The sequence below is a fragment of the Thunnus maccoyii genome, chromosome 7, assembly GCF_910596095.1.
Source record: "Thunnus maccoyii chromosome 7, fThuMac1.1, whole genome shotgun sequence".
Classification (NCBI taxonomy): domain Eukaryota; kingdom Metazoa; phylum Chordata; class Actinopteri; order Scombriformes; family Scombridae; genus Thunnus; species Thunnus maccoyii.
Genome location: NC_056539.1, coordinates 8,087,698 through 8,103,339, shown reverse-complemented (window position 1 = coordinate 8,103,339; position 15,642 = coordinate 8,087,698). Strand labels below are relative to the sequence as shown.

The following is a 15,642-nucleotide window of genomic DNA, read 5'->3' as shown; positions in this document are numbered from 1 at the left end:
GCCCATCACATAATAAAACGAATCATAATAAAACCATTTGAATAATTCCTGCTTACTTCAGATGGAAATAGTTTTATTGTAGTGACACTAATCCATGAGAAATACATTTTTCAGCAGAATCTCAATAGCTGACACACAGATTTTGATGCTGATCCAGGTCTGAGAAAATGAGACTTTCCCCGACTTTCTTGGTTGCCTGTAACAGCCTGTGGACTGATTTCTATGTGAAGGTCTCCAGCAATTTTTTCTGCAAAACTCAAAAGGATGTGACGTTTTTGTGAGCTCCCGATTGCTTTGCCTCTCTCGTCAACAAATGACAAGACTGCTAGCTAGCTATCCGACTAGAAACACCCTGCACCCTCCGTCAACCACCACACATATCACAACAAAACCGCAGCGCATTGCTCCTCGGCCACAACTCACTGAGCCTACCAGTGTCTAGTAAACACGGTTAGTAAACTAAGTTTCGCAGTTCGCGGGTCGGGTCAGGTTTGAGTGGTTGATTAATGCATATTTTTGCGGGTTGGGTGGTGTGGATTGGCTCTCATAATGGGTCGGGTGGGTATTAAAAAACCCTGAACCAGCTGTGCATCACTACCAGCCAGCCATAGCACAGCAGGAGCCACTGTGTGTGTGTGTGTTTGTGTGTGAGTGTGCACTCGTACAGTGACTGACTGGGAGTGAGAGATGCTTTGCTGAAGCACGGTGCAAAACATAACGTTAGAGATCTTTTACATTATTATGAGAAGTGGAAAGGAGAAGCAAGGAAAAAGACGTCACCTGCAATAGTCTCACACTGCTGCTTGCTTGTGTTGACAGATTGCGAGCATACGCTCACTTAACGGCCACTGGTGTCACTAATGAGAAGGAATTTCTGAAACTTACGTATAGAACCTTTAAAAAAGTGTCCTGAAACATTTATGTTGGAAAAAACACATCTGATAATACATTGTTTTACAAAAAAATCGTCTTTAGTAATGCTAGCTGTGTGGCTCTAGCAGTGTCTATGTCTGCATGTCTGCGGTCGATGGATTGCCATGAAATTTGTAAAGGCATTCATGGTCCCCAGATGACGAATCATACTGACTTTGGTGATTCCTTGACTTTTATTTAGCACCACTATCAGGTCAAAATCTTAATTTGTTCAATATTCTAATTCATGACCAAATACTTGCAAAACTAAAGACATTCCAATCAGCGTCAGCTGTACTTTGTACAGTACAGCCTGATAGAACTGCTAGCATGTAGACTCTTTTAGCATGTCTTGTTTCTATATAACTGAAAAGTTTTAGTGTTTAGCTTTTTAGTAAAAAAAAGTTTTAGCATTGATACCTCTTAGCCTAAACTACGACTGTGTTGACAGATTATATCTAACATCTCCATGTCCTTTTCACAATTGAGATTCAGTGTGAAGTCACTTTGAGCTGATTTAGAACTGTGTCTTTATAATATCATCCATAATAGTGAATAAAAATACTACTATATAAACATTTAAAAGATCACTACATTACACGTGTAACAGTATGCAATGGTTTTTTTTCTGGTGACCTTTCCCCATTTAAAGGAAGTGACAGAGACAGGAGGGACAGAGATAGAAGAAAGAGGAGAGACATCATTATTCCATCCCCAAATTATACACACACTTCACGCTAAGCGCCTAACTGAGGGAGCTCCTCGTGGTGCTGTTTACACTGTGAAACTCCTTATTTAACTAATGACAGCTCCACAAATACCAAGCAACAACACTCACTGCTATAACTGCACATCATCACAACAGTCACCCGGAGCTGTAAATAACAGTTAAGAACTGAGTAACACTGGCTATTCCTCATATTTGTTGGCAACCATAGAAACACAATCCAACATAGAAACAAAAGGATATTGGTCATTATGCTATCTTTTTGTGAACACTAACAACAGCACCACAGAGAAGCTCTAAAGGTGTATTTGAGGTGTCCTCCATTGCTATAGTAACTTATCCTTTCAAGCCAGACTTTTTGTTGTTGTCTCCCATAGCGATGGGTAAAACTGATACTGTCTTATCCGATGTATCAACAAGGAGCAGTCAGAGACTAAATCAATAATTTCTGAAATTCCATTGCACTGGCCTTGGACAAAAGGTTTAAGTGCCCTGCATGCTGTTGTTGCATGTCCAGTCTCTTGTGAGACACTTATCATCTACATGATAAGTTACTGGTCACTGATAGGACCAGGAACAAGCTTTAATAGCTGACCTATTAGGACACAGCTTCTGCTGTACATCTCCCAACCCATCCATCACTGAGGCTGTGGCTGGTTCCTTTCAGCTTTTAAATTACACAGCCATAGCAGTTTTTGTTTGACAGTTTAAATAGTGTAATGCAACCTCTGCAATCATTCACTTTCTCAAAATAAATAATTTGTTTAATTAATTAAAATAAAGAATTATGTAAGAAACTACCAAATTCAGAGGAGAAATATTTTTTTTTATTGAACTTACAGTACATGTTTTATAACAGAAGCCTCTCTGTCTTTCCTTGGCACCACTTACACAAGACAATACAAACTGGAGGTCAGACTCAGCATTAATTAAATGAACTGCATGATAAGTATTTTAATTTTCTACAAACAAAACTATGGAAACATGCTGAAGAAACATTATCAACGCTCTGATAAAGCAGCACACTCACATCCTGATCAGCACTTCTCATCCTTCCTGTTTCATAAGTTAAAATGAGTCACATGCGTCCCAAACGCAAATAGTGCTGCAACTCATCCGCTAAATGTATGCTCTTACAATATGTAGTGTCTGGGGCTTTTGCTGTGGCTATTGGATCACTGTGCTGGGTATTGTATGTCATAAGAGATGATAGAGGAGTGTGGTCCAGAGAGCACACAGGCACACGCCCGACAGAGTCACAGCCACATCGCTGGCCTGCCGGAGCCACTGCTCGCCATTCAGCATGGTAAGCCATAGATTTCCTGCCGCTCTGTAGGTTCCTCCCATGATGCCATCTTGCACTCTATTCAAGTTGACACCATCTTGGCTGACAGATGATGTCCTTGCCCTCAGTGCACTCGCACGGCGACTGAAATCCCTTTCTCCTGTGTTCATTTGCAAATGAGGAAGAAAGATGGTACATACATGATTATTATTTACAGTGTCATGATAAATATTAACACTTTTCATGGTAAAAAAAAACATGACAACAGAAGTTAGCTTCTTATGTGGTGTACAATTCAGAGCGTGAGGTGTTAAAACAAAATGTGGGGAAACTGCACCATCTTGTGGCGAATTTGTGCAAGTGTGTGCAGTAAAGAAAGAAACCAATTACTCACCAAGACAGATATGTAATGCCACAATGACAGTAGTGACAAAGACAGAAAGAAGAGATGTATATGCCTATGGAAAAATAAGAATGATTTAAATAAATGATCACATTTTCACTCTCAAAATAGGAGTCCTTAGTGTCTTTAATATCTTATTCATGATGAAAGTCCAATTTGCATTTTCACACATTTCAATAATTAAAGGTAGATCAAATTATGAAAGGAGGTTAATTTATTGTAGGAGTGCAGCTTGCCGTGTGTTGAATTTTTTTCTCTTTCTACATGTGAGTTGATTGCCTTATGCTTACCAAGAGGAGCTGTGCACCGTTCTGACTCATTTTCCTCAAGGCTTTTCCCATCTGGACTCTGAGCAGAGCTAAAGAACAGGGCGTTACGGCGTCTTCACCCTCTATATTCACACATCTTTGAAGACAAAACAATGAAAACTGTGTTACACGTAATAATCGCAGCAATGCTCATGTTCGTTATTCATTGTTGTGGCTGTTTTCTGGATTTTAAAAAAAAAAGCACCTTTCTAAGATCTTCTCCACCACAATCTCCTGCTCATCATGATGTGCAACATTAAACAAGCCGTGGACAATCAATGGAAGAACGTGCCCTTGTTGTGCCAGAATGACCAGATTGTACATTCCCTGTGAGTGAGAATGAAATCATAACAGGGGGCTGATGAGTTATTCACAGAGAAAGTCTCCAAATAATAACAATGTATAATTGTGTTTGTTGTTTTTATTGCAGTGGGCCTGAGCCCATGGAAGTTTAATTAAGTTCATCATAGGGTGATGAGATTACAGCCTGAGTAAATCTGTCACCTGAGGGCTGCCTGCTAAAGCTGCTCTGCTATACATCGATATGGCTCGACCAAGCAAGGATAATGAATCTTCTTTTTGTGTGCTGGAGGAATAGTAGTAGTAGTCTCCCATTTTCAGCAGAGCTATAAAAAAAAAGATAAATACTTGCTGTTTATCGACCAGATTGACGGGGAGAGAGAGAGAGAGGTTAAGGCAAAATGAAATGAGAGGAACTCACCGGATGGATGGGGACTGTAGTTTAATATAGAGTAGTTATGATATCTCCGCTGACAATCATGGCTGAGATTCAGCTCCTGCATTTGGGAGAATGTGTGCAGGGCGAGAAAGAGCACAGCAATGATGAAGGCTATGTTATAAACTGCTAATAATTTCCCTGCGGCTTGCCTTCCTTCTTTTAGTATGTGACTGGAATTATGTGCAAGTTGTTCATCAGCTATCTTCACAACGCCAACGATTTGACATTGATTTCTGGACAGTTGTTATTTTGTTTAAGGGCAGACACAAACCAGAGAGAACAAGCATTTACCTCACACAGGTGAGCAACATTGCTCTGGGCTAAACCTAGACCAGTTTCAGCTGCCAAAACATACTTCACAAACGCTTCCTGCCTGTTTGCAGAAAAGAACACAAATGTGAGGAGGCTTAGGACAAATAGTAAAGACCAGAGAAAATAATTAAAGGAGGACAATTGAAAAGTAATTGAAATTAATGTCCCTACCAAGAGCCCCGGAGGTATGCTTGAAGAGCCTCTCTGATCATAAATCCAAGGTGTCCGTTCTGTTCACAGACCTTTTTTAGCATTCTGTACAGAAAGGTGATGAATGAAGTATGGGTGATGAATTATGGCATATAATTTACTCCGCATAAACGGAAAATATTTCAACACAATCTAAAAATAGTCTGATTTGTTGAGGTCATTCTAAAAAAAGCCTCTAAAGCAGCAGCAGGGGCTTCTTTAAATTCATAAGACACTAGAATAACATTGGTAAGCAGAATCTCTCTGTGCCAGACAATATGCAGTCACAGTGGCTCTTATTTTTAGATATGCAAATACTAGATTCTGACCTTGAATTAGCCACTGTCATTGAAATTAGATGCCACCGAGCTGCAGGCTACAGTGCAACAGCCCATAACAAAGCTTTCTTCACCAAGCTAATGAAAGCCTCTTACATCACAGCCCTCTCCGCATCCTGAGACACCCCTTCAAGGCTTCCTGTCGAAAGGTACCAGGCTGCCTCCACTGCTGCAGCTACATGACCAAGCTGAGACGCGTTCAGAAACTGCTGGAATGCAGCTGTCTGTGGATCATATATGAAAGTATCAGCTGATTGATAGATGTTTATGGATTGACAAAAATACATTTTGGCTGGGAGTGTGGCGCTCAAACCTCATTCCTCCACGGACTGTCCGGGTTTTTCCCATTAAGATGATAAATCCCCAGGTTAAACATGCCATCATCACTTCCATTTAGCGCCGCTTGTTCAAAGTATTTCACTGCAGTCTTGTGGTCGTTCAGTATAATCCCATGGTACCAGCCTAAACCATTCAAGGCATTAATTGAGCCCTAAAGCAAGGAAACAGAAAACCAGTATTCATAGTACAGGAACATACTGTAATCACTCAGATTGATTGCTACAGAGTACACACATACCATAGCTGCAGCTTTCTCCAGCAGCTGAAAACCTCGGGTGTAATTTCTTTTCACTCCCTGGCCCTGAAGGAATCAACATCAATCAGCGAATCAATAACTGTCAAAACATAGACACACACAAACACACACACACACACGAAATATCCAGCGTTCAATTCAATCATAAAAAAGGTTGAGTCTTTATAATCTTATAGCACCTTCATCAGTAGGATGGAGTAGTCGTACATCGCCGAGGGATCCTTCATCTGCATGGCGCTTCTCTCAAACCACTTCACGGCACTGGCTGTGTCCTTTGAGACTCCATGTTGGCCCCAGTAAAGCATTGCTCCCAGGCATCTCTGAAGATAATAGAGTCTTTATTAGTCAGTTCTGAACACAGACTCTAAAGTACAGGGAGAAATTTAAGCAAGATTTGACTTTCTCTAAAGTACTTTTACATCTTCCTGACACGCTACATCTTCACAAAAACTCAGATGTTTTGTATATCACACATACCTGAGATTCGATGTCTCCTTCCATTGCTTTGAGTTTCATATATTGAAAGACATCACTTGTCTCGTGTGTCAGGCTGTTTAAGTCCTCTTGATTGCTTAGATAGATGTGTTCCGGTGTGTATTGCTTTAGGAAGGACAAATAGAAACATTAATACAGTAATTTATTACCTCTACTATTATTCCTCATAGTACTACCTAATTAAGGAAGTAGTACTTCTACCGCTACTGATATTCCCTATCAGTGCTAAAATTGCATGAATACTATTGCTACTGTTACTGTCAGTACCACTGCTACCACTACTTCTACAGTATAATACAACTATTACTAGTAACACTGCTCCCACTGCTGCTATTACTAGTACTACTAAAAATAAACTTATTTCTTTTACTACTACTATTACAAGTATTTACAAAAACTGCCTTTTATCTTTGCAGCATTTTTAGAATCTGTCCCATCTCATCAGTGGCTGATGGAGAGACGCTGTTTTCTTTAAAGCCCCAGAAAACTTGCTACAGTACATCAGTAAGCTTAAATATTCATGACTCAATACTCAGAAACCTAGTTGCACTTAAAAAGTCAGCTAATCTGCTTCATCAGGACTGTGTGGGTTAGGTTTGATCAGATTTGATTGACAGTGGCGTGGAAACAGACGCAAACAACCCACCAGCTGTCACCACATTTTGATTCAAATGTTGCTGATTGCTGCTCAGAGGTACCAACTTTTTTCAAGCGATCTCAGGTCTCAGCCCACTTCAAATCAAACGGGAGAGCTCAGATAAAACAACACAGACAGAAATCTCTCATGTGAAACAACCAAAATTGTTTTAACTTGGAGCAGAACATTTTGCAGTCATATCGGACTCTGTTGCTTATTGTAGGAGGCTGACTGAGAAAATCGATTTTCAGGGCCTTTAATCAATACTGGAACTAGATTTTTTTTAAAATTCTACTCTCATGTACTCTGACCAACAGAAAGTTTCTAGGAGTGTTTCAAACCTCATCAGACCACAGGATCCAGCCCGCAACATCTACTCAAGAGACGTAGCTTATTAAAATATTCCAAGAATAAACAGGAAATTAGTCGAAAGTAGAGTTCCTCTCATAGCGAGCTCCAAAGCCTCCCTTATCTTCGGAGCGTTCTCATTCTATTCATCAGGATGGCTAACTCATTTACATTTTAAAATTAAGATTTAAGATGTACCTATTCTGCCTCCACTGATCCAACTGGTCGGACCAACAAACAATCCATTAATCATATTTTGGGGGGCAATCCCTTTTGTATCACTGCTGTTGTTGTGCTTGATATATTATTGATATCATTATGCATTTATAGTTTTATTTTATTTTTGTTCCTTGGCTTCTTTCCATATTTCCTTTAAATGTGCCAACACGTGCTGTATCTAATAGTGCACCCTAAATAAATACTTGACTTCCAATGTATTTTCTGTTGGTACCACTGTTATTGTTTATACGACCTCCGCTATTTCTATTAAAGCCACTATCTGTATACTACAAGTAAAATTACCATAAATAAAAACTCATATCTATTAATCTAACCATAGGAACTGTAATCTATAGGAATCTATAGTTATGGATACATACCTTATCTTCATGTATCCTGGAACTGTCAATATCGCTCTGAGCCCCAGCATTGGAGTAGTAGCTATAAGCCATGTCCAAGTCTTTTGGAAATCCATCAATTCCTTGTGTGTGCTTGTACCCTGCATGCATCAGGGCAAAGCGGTTATCACCCGATGCTCCGATCAAACTGTAGATATGACCCTGAAACACACAGGGGTCAATATTATCAATCATCATTAGAAAAGTGACAGTATGTGTGATAAAGTAGTAATTAAGTAACAAGGAAGGCATTGATTCTACCAGTTTTTGATTGACTGAGTTTCCCAAGCCAGAGAGGTGGATAGTGGCCAACAAGAGAGACGCTTTGTGATTTCCAAAGCAGGAGGACACTTGTAATAGTGAAGTTAATTTGGATGTGACTTTAATTTGTGCCTGATCCATGGCCAACACTGTTCCAGCTGCCTGTTCAAACAAAACACTCCCGAGCTTCTTCATGTCCAATGATCCTACAGAAAATCACAGCTGTGTGAGTAGTATGATCACTTATACCTACAATACATGCGATAAACAGTGCAAACTATTTATGGCACCTGTTCTGAGTTTTTCCTCGTTTGTTTGCAAGAAATGGAAAAGTGTACTATATTTAAGTTGTGTTTCCCAGGTCCATGTTTGTCTGCAGATTTTCTCATCAAACTGACTCCACAGTCTTATAAAGTGAGGGGTACAGAAACCTGAAATAAAATATAGAAAGCAATCTGTCAACAATATTCCTCTGATACTTAATAGGTATGCAGGTATTATATTGACACTCTTGATATTAGATCTATATCTACTTCACCTGTGTTGAGTGATGATGGGAGATGACTGTCACCTACTCCCTGCAGAAAAGCAGCTGTAAATTCTTTTATTTCTTGACACACACCATGAGTTTTATCCAGATCCTGTAATGTTGACTCGGGGTAAAGATGATTTTTCACCTGTGACATGGACAACACTCTATTTAAACACACTGGGAATAACAGTAAAAAAAAACAACATACAGTAACTTGATAGATGACTTGGCACTTTACCTCTTCAGTTCCAAAACGATAGTATTTTATAGGCCCAAAATACCCACGGATGCCTGGCATGTACTTGCCTCCTCCAATGACAAAGTATCCATCAGTGTCATCATAATGGATGTGGTCCTGAAATCTATAAGATATTTAATACCACTAAAGCAAGCAATCATCATCTTTCTGTGTGCTGATATCTAAATAATCTCTTTCAATTAACTGGACTTGTGGTTTGCTCATTTCACCACATTTAAGTTAGAAAAAAATTACATTAAGTATCTTTGAAAAAAATCCATAAAATGTCTTACTTATATACATATATGCGAGTTTCATCGTCCCATGTTGTATCCAACAGCACCTGAAAGTGAGACATAAAAACATATGAGCTCACAACACACAGAAAAAACCTACTCAGCTGTGAACGACTCCAAATTGCAGAACACACTGCAATCGCCTGGAGTTTCCCAGCTGGAAAGGAACCATCTTTCAGCATCATACAGCTGTTCCAAAAGGAAATCAAACACTGCAAAGCCGAGGCACCAAACGAAAGTCAGATGAGAAACGAAGACTATAAGATTTTCCCTCGAGCTGTATTTTAATATCCATTCCCTATCCCACCTCCCAGAGGCATACACTGAGGTTCTATACCTTTGAGTCCTGTATGTAACAGTCTAGTCTAATCCATTTCCGCAGGGGCAACACCACACTGGTTCGGAAAGCTTCATCTTCTCCTGTTGTCACACGTGCCTGAATTATGATGTCCCCTACACAGAAGATATGACAGTCATATATTTCACTGCAGGAGACCCAAAGCTCTTTATTAATACATAACACAGTCTGTTCCACAGCCTCACAAAACACACATCATCGCTCACAATATCTCATGATACCTCAATCTAATCCCCGAAACTGGTATCAGGTGTACACACAAGCTGCTGTGACCCACCTGTGTCTGTAAGCTGCATCAAAACGGAGTCATATAAATTTTTCCTATCAACATGATGGATGATCCCACAGAGCTTCTTGTGACACCATTTCAGTAGGTAGATCCACACAGATATGGTGACGCTGAAAACCAAGCAACGAAACATGATTTGACAAATCATTTCTATGGCTACTGAAGCATAAGGTTAATTTTAAAATGCTGCGCTATCTGCTAAAAATGACTGACCTCGCTGTCTGTCATTGACCGTAAATAAAAAGCTTATATGCTCTGATGAAGAGGCTTCATGAAGCCTGTAAAGTCATTTATAATGACGATGAAGTAAAAGTGGAGTGTGTTCTAACAGCTGCCACTTGAAAGGGAAACATTCACTGACCTGTGACCCATCAATCTGCTGAAATCAACGCAAACCTCTCAACCACACGTCTTAAAAACACATGCATAGAAAAGGATATACTGCACTTTTGATTCATCATGTGGTGGTTTGTCACACTTAATTGGTTTTATTGTACACCTAGCTGGCCTGTCTCTGCAATTCTTAAGTGTTGGATAAAACATTTGGAGACTCTGCTGGAGATTTTCTTTTTCATGTTGTGTAGTTGAGCTTCATACAAAATAAGCTACAGCTAAAATGAACTAATTGAGAAGTCAATGTGTGAAGTGTAAGTCCCACCTGGGCTGTGTCACAGCATGAAGACGGGCTTTCTCCAGGGCTCTGTCGATGAAAGGCTGGAACCTGCGAACCATTCCAAAGTGCTCACCAGTACTTGCCAAGGGGAACTTTAGCATATCGATGACATCTATGTGCAAGTAAAACGACAAACAATGTCTGTGTGAGTAACAGTGTCCTCTCCTGAACAAACAATGTTTTCATGCTTCCATTAAAAGGTTTTTTGCATTGCAAAATGTCTGACCTGACTCATGTGGACACTGATGGATTCTGTTTCTGGTCATCTGCCACATCAGTTGAGCAGACCATGAAGGGCACTCAGTGGGAGGTTTAGTTGGTCGCTCTGAGAGTGGCATTATCTGTAGCACTTTGTAAATCCTCACAATAGAGCTATGGTATGTCCTGGGTTCATTGCCATTATGAAGATGGTCTAGCCAAGCACGAACTGTCACGTTCTGGGCCTCCAGAACGCGCCTGTTGAAAAAACTGTGTTGATATAAAATGGACAGAGGGAATCTGAGCCGCACCTGGTGGAATCTGTAGACTCGGGGTACACTGTTGATCCATTTCCTCCTGAAGACCATTAAATCTGTCTTCCTTAATGTAGACACCACCACCTCCACTGCGAGCTGACATTGCCTGGAGCACTGATACCGCACACGGACCACTGAGCCATCTACCACTTTGTCAGGGGCTGAGTCAAACCCTATGAAATTGTCAGACAGGCTATCACCACTCTGGGATGAGGAGGCTGAAATGGCTTGTCCCTGGGTGAAGTGAAAGATAGAGTATGTAAATAAAATGAAGTGAATGTGTGAGACGCCAGAGTGCAGTGCTTTTCAGTCAAACAAATTAGGCAGGAAACATAGATTGACAGAACATATTTTAAGAGGATGTTTGCTTTCTTAAGGAATAAATAAATTCATAGGAAATATCAAGTTTCAAATGTAACCGTTGTCACTGTAAATACAGTAAAGGGTAATAGAGTTTCTTACCATAAAAATAGCAGCAGTGAAGACATATCCAAGAACAATGCTGTGTAAAATGTTCATTTTGCAGCAAGTACTGTGAGTTTTTTTGGCTTAAAATGAATTAAAATGTAAGAGAAAATGTGTAATCCTTGAGTTCGGTTCTAATCCGTTCATCAATTTAAGTTAGTAATGTGTCGAATAATGTTGGCCCTCAGTGGTTGACACCTGGCAGCATAGTTCCCAAACAGGTGTCAGTGTGTTGAGCATACACCCTGTATGATGCAGGATTACCTGATTTTCTGGTGTTGCAAGTTTAGGAATTTGCATGATGTGTCTTTAAAGGGCTACCTACCTAAAAGGCTTGGCTAGATTTACTCTGCTGTGTTGAGAGCTAACAGAAATGTTGTTTGATTCATTTTATTTCTGATTCTATTAGAGAACTTACCACAGGGGTGATGCATCAAAGAGTCTAACTTAATTTGATATGCTCGAGCCAATGCTTTGCCATCACCCTGCATCCTCTTTGGCCTACGCCCACACAAGACTTTGAAGAAATCTGATCTGAAAAACAACCTGATACTGCAGCCAAAATTAATTACCCATAGCCTACTGACTTTTATGCTTCGAACTGAGGGGATGCACTGGGAACTGTTGCTGATGGGTTATTTTAGATGACCACATGTAGATGAATGCTGTCTTGTTGTCTATATAAAGGGTGACTGCTGTTTATAGACATAATCTACAACTCTGGGTGACATACAAACCTTTGACAGACAATTGATGGAAATATTTTTGATTGGACTTGAAAAGGGTTTTGGAAAGGGTTTCTTGGACAGGAGATAAGAAAATTGAATCATAAGTCTGAGCAGAGTGATCATATTCAATGGCTTTACAGGACCTATGCAATTTCCAGGATGTCTTTCTGGACAGTATAATCACTGAATCTTCTTCAGTGCCTTTTGGAAAGAAAACTGGACATAACTATATGTCTTGTTTGCCATTCAGCAATAGGACAGGTCTGTTTAATTTTTATACACCAGTTGCAGAGTACCTTGATGAGAGTCCAATACAGTTTGGGCAAATCCGCAATGTCCAGAGCTCCAATGACATCTCATTTCAAGACTCCATCCTGCCATCCCTCTCCTTCCCTACAGGCCTTTCCCTTGCTTCCTCTCAGTCTGTACCTCTGCCTTTCCCCATGTCTCATGGCACCACCACCCTGGCTTTCATGTTTCAGGGTGGTGTGTTGGCTGCAGCAGACACTCGTTCCAGTTGCTCTGGCCTTGTGGCGTGCCCAGCCTCCCAGAAGATCCTGCCCATTCACAGCCACATGGTGGGCACTACCTCAGGTACTTCTGCAGACTGTGCTCTTTGGAAACGGATTCTGTCTCGAGAGCTGCGGCTCTACCAACTCCGCAACGGCCGACGGTTGTCCACAAAGGGAGCTGCCAAATTGCTTTCTCACATGCTTCACCCATTTAAGGGAACTGAGCTGTGTGTGGCTGCCACTTTGTGTGGGTGGGATGGAGGAGAAGTAGATGGATGCCATGATCAAGGAGGTACAGAGATTGATCTTGACAGCCGCAGAGAAACAAGTCAAATGACTGACCTGGGAAAGTCTGTAGATACCAATCTTGAAAAGGTTTCTTTAACAAAGACAAAGACTCAGTGGTCTTCCCCGACAACTAGTGGTCAGAGGTGCTTTGACAGAAAGAAAGTGAGTTTCTCTGGACCCAGTCTCGTCTATGTGTGCAGTGATGGCACTCGCCTGCAGGGAACGCTCTTTTCTGTGGGTTCTGGATCTCCATACGCCTACTCCATTTTGGACCAAGGGGTTCAGTGGGGACTGACAGTGGACGAGGCCGTTTCAATAGCCAGAGAGGCTGTATACAGAGCAACACACAGGGATGCATACTCAGGAAACTGTGTAGACATCTATCACATCACCTCTAAAGGATGGACTCGCAGGAGCAGGGAGGATTTGAAAGAGGAATATTACAGAGAAAAGGAAAGGCGAAGACAAGAGAGGAGGGAGAGACGAGATGTGACTTTGTAAAGAAATGAAAAAAAAAATAAAAATGGCATGGCAAAAGTAAGGCAAACATTTGGGGAGTATTTTGGAGAGACGTGATGGCGTCTTTGCAGCAGATACTAAATTAATGAACAGAACAGGCAGTTGCATTATTCAGGCTATTTCTCAAATGATTTGGACATGCATATCATTCCCTATAATAAACATCTGATGTTTTGTTTGTGCTGATGATAAAAAGCATTCTAACAGCGCACTGCTGGCTGGCATTTTGATTTAGACAGTAAAACCATTATGAATCATTTCAAGTATGTGAGATAATTTCAACCAACTCCTGCATGTGTTTGATTCGCATAAAAACAAAACTAAGAGATAAAACTAAGCAGAACCAAAGACCAGGCGATACAATAACACATAGGGCAAATTGTGCAAAAATGTAAATGTCTGGGGCAGTTACTTACTGTATGTGAAGGTCATAATGTATTGCTGTATAAGGGATGATAAGGAGTTGAAAATTGATTTGTGCCTGCTGTCAGAACTCTTCTGAAGCTTCTTTGACACTTCAATAAATTAATGAGTAAATGAAATTTTGCTGAACTTGCCTCTTCATTCAGTTTGAGCAGTCTGGTAGTAAATTAAGCATATTAGTAATTATTCGAGCGACAGTGACTGCAAAGGATATTAGGGCAAAAGGTACAGAGCTGTTCATCCTCATCCTCACTGTTCAGCTCTGCCTTTTTAAACTTCGGTAAAGACAGACAAAGTGTAGTAGTGAAAGGTTTCAAGGGCGAGAAAGTCCACCATATGGGAGGAAACGTTCATAGCATATGGATTATGCAACATGTCAAAATGTTGGAGTGGTGCTTAAGGTTGTGTTTCTACATGCTGATATGAGCTTATTTTTGACAGAGTTTTGGTGGCTAATGTGTGCATGTGTGCAGTGAGCCTGTGTGTGTCTCATTCATTGTATGAAATAAATTACAGATAGAGTTGCATGACCATGCTCAGCACATCTCCAGTGGAACATCAGAGCGTTGAGTGTCTTCTTGAACCTACACTAGTCATATGATTGACTGTTGCTGTGAGAGAAAGCAGGGAAAGCCTCCCATCCTCCCAAACCTCATCCATAATTCTCATCTTCGGAAGTTCATTAATGACAGAATTATTGAGTGAGTGGAAAACAAAACAAGTGGAGACCAATTAGGTGGTCCACATTTGACAGCTTGCAGGGACAGACTTATAAGTACAGAACATGTTCTGAATGCAAGGACAGAATCGTGACTGTAATAAAAGTTTTGAGCCTGCAAGAAGAACTGTGACTCTAGATTTGAAGGAGAAGTCTGGCGTCCTTTTCTTACCCTCTTCAAATCTTTTTGTTCTGTTTTGGCAGTTTCTACCCCACGCACTCAAACTCCAGCTGAAAGCAGAGCAAACTCCACTGGATTTGACCAAGAAGACAAATATCATAGACTCTGCCTTGTAACTTCCATCAGTACATCTGGGTTTTTTTGTTGTTTTTTTATTCGTCTAAAAGAACTTTGAAAACAGATGTCCCTAACAGCCAGAAATTCACAAAAATTGTTTGACAGTCCCCTCTCACAGTTTGAGCTCAGAACATTTTTTTTCACTTGCAAATCTGTCCCTATGTGTTCTCAAATCCTGACTTGCAGATTGATTACTGCTTGGTGTTGTTTTGTGCTAGCTCAGTAGTTTTGGCATTAATAAACCTCCGTACCCAGCTGGGTACAAGGAATCTGGGGAGTGACCTTAGGGTTAGTTAGCTTGTTTTCTAGTTATATTACTGAACACTTGTCTCACCACCACTTGTTCAAGAGTCTCTTGTTTCTTAGGGGAGGCAGACATGTAATTCAAGAATGATCAAGTAACATCAATGTGCAAAGCAAGACTGCACTCTGAGAATAAATGATCACTTTTTACACTATTGAGATGCTCACAGCATGTGATTCTGCTGCTGTGCATCATAAGATCAAATTCGCTCCCTTGGGGTTTGGGAATAAATTTGTCAAAATCCAAAATATATCTCACTTTCACATTTAGATTTTGGGCATCTAAAGGACTTTGCAAATATAGACAAAGATATGGATACT

At 40.5% G+C, this 15,642-nt stretch overlaps 1 protein-coding gene across 1 annotated transcript; it reads right to left on the bottom strand.

The window, feature by feature from the left end:
• Positions 1 to 2,456: 2,456 nt before the first annotated feature.
• Positions 2,457 to 12,570, bottom strand: LOC121900390 (protein sel-1 homolog 3). The gene is made up of 24 exons (XM_042416688.1): positions 12,270 to 12,570; positions 10,779 to 11,301; positions 10,538 to 10,664; positions 9,868 to 9,989; positions 9,570 to 9,685; positions 9,230 to 9,279; positions 8,937 to 9,060; positions 8,705 to 8,843; positions 8,457 to 8,597; positions 8,167 to 8,372; positions 7,888 to 8,067; positions 6,286 to 6,408; positions 5,988 to 6,128; positions 5,791 to 5,853; positions 5,527 to 5,703; positions 5,310 to 5,437; positions 4,858 to 4,941; positions 4,666 to 4,747; positions 4,357 to 4,432; positions 4,140 to 4,261; positions 3,841 to 3,962; positions 3,618 to 3,732; positions 3,319 to 3,382; positions 2,457 to 3,084 (listed from the first exon to the last, which is right to left on the bottom strand). The coding sequence occupies exons 1-24, from the start codon at positions 12,381 to 12,383 to the stop codon at positions 2,837 to 2,839; spliced, it is 3,387 nt and encodes a 1,128-aa protein (XP_042272622.1). The 5' UTR covers positions 12,384 to 12,570; the 3' UTR covers positions 2,457 to 2,836.
• Positions 12,571 to 15,642: the final 3,072 nt, after the last annotated feature.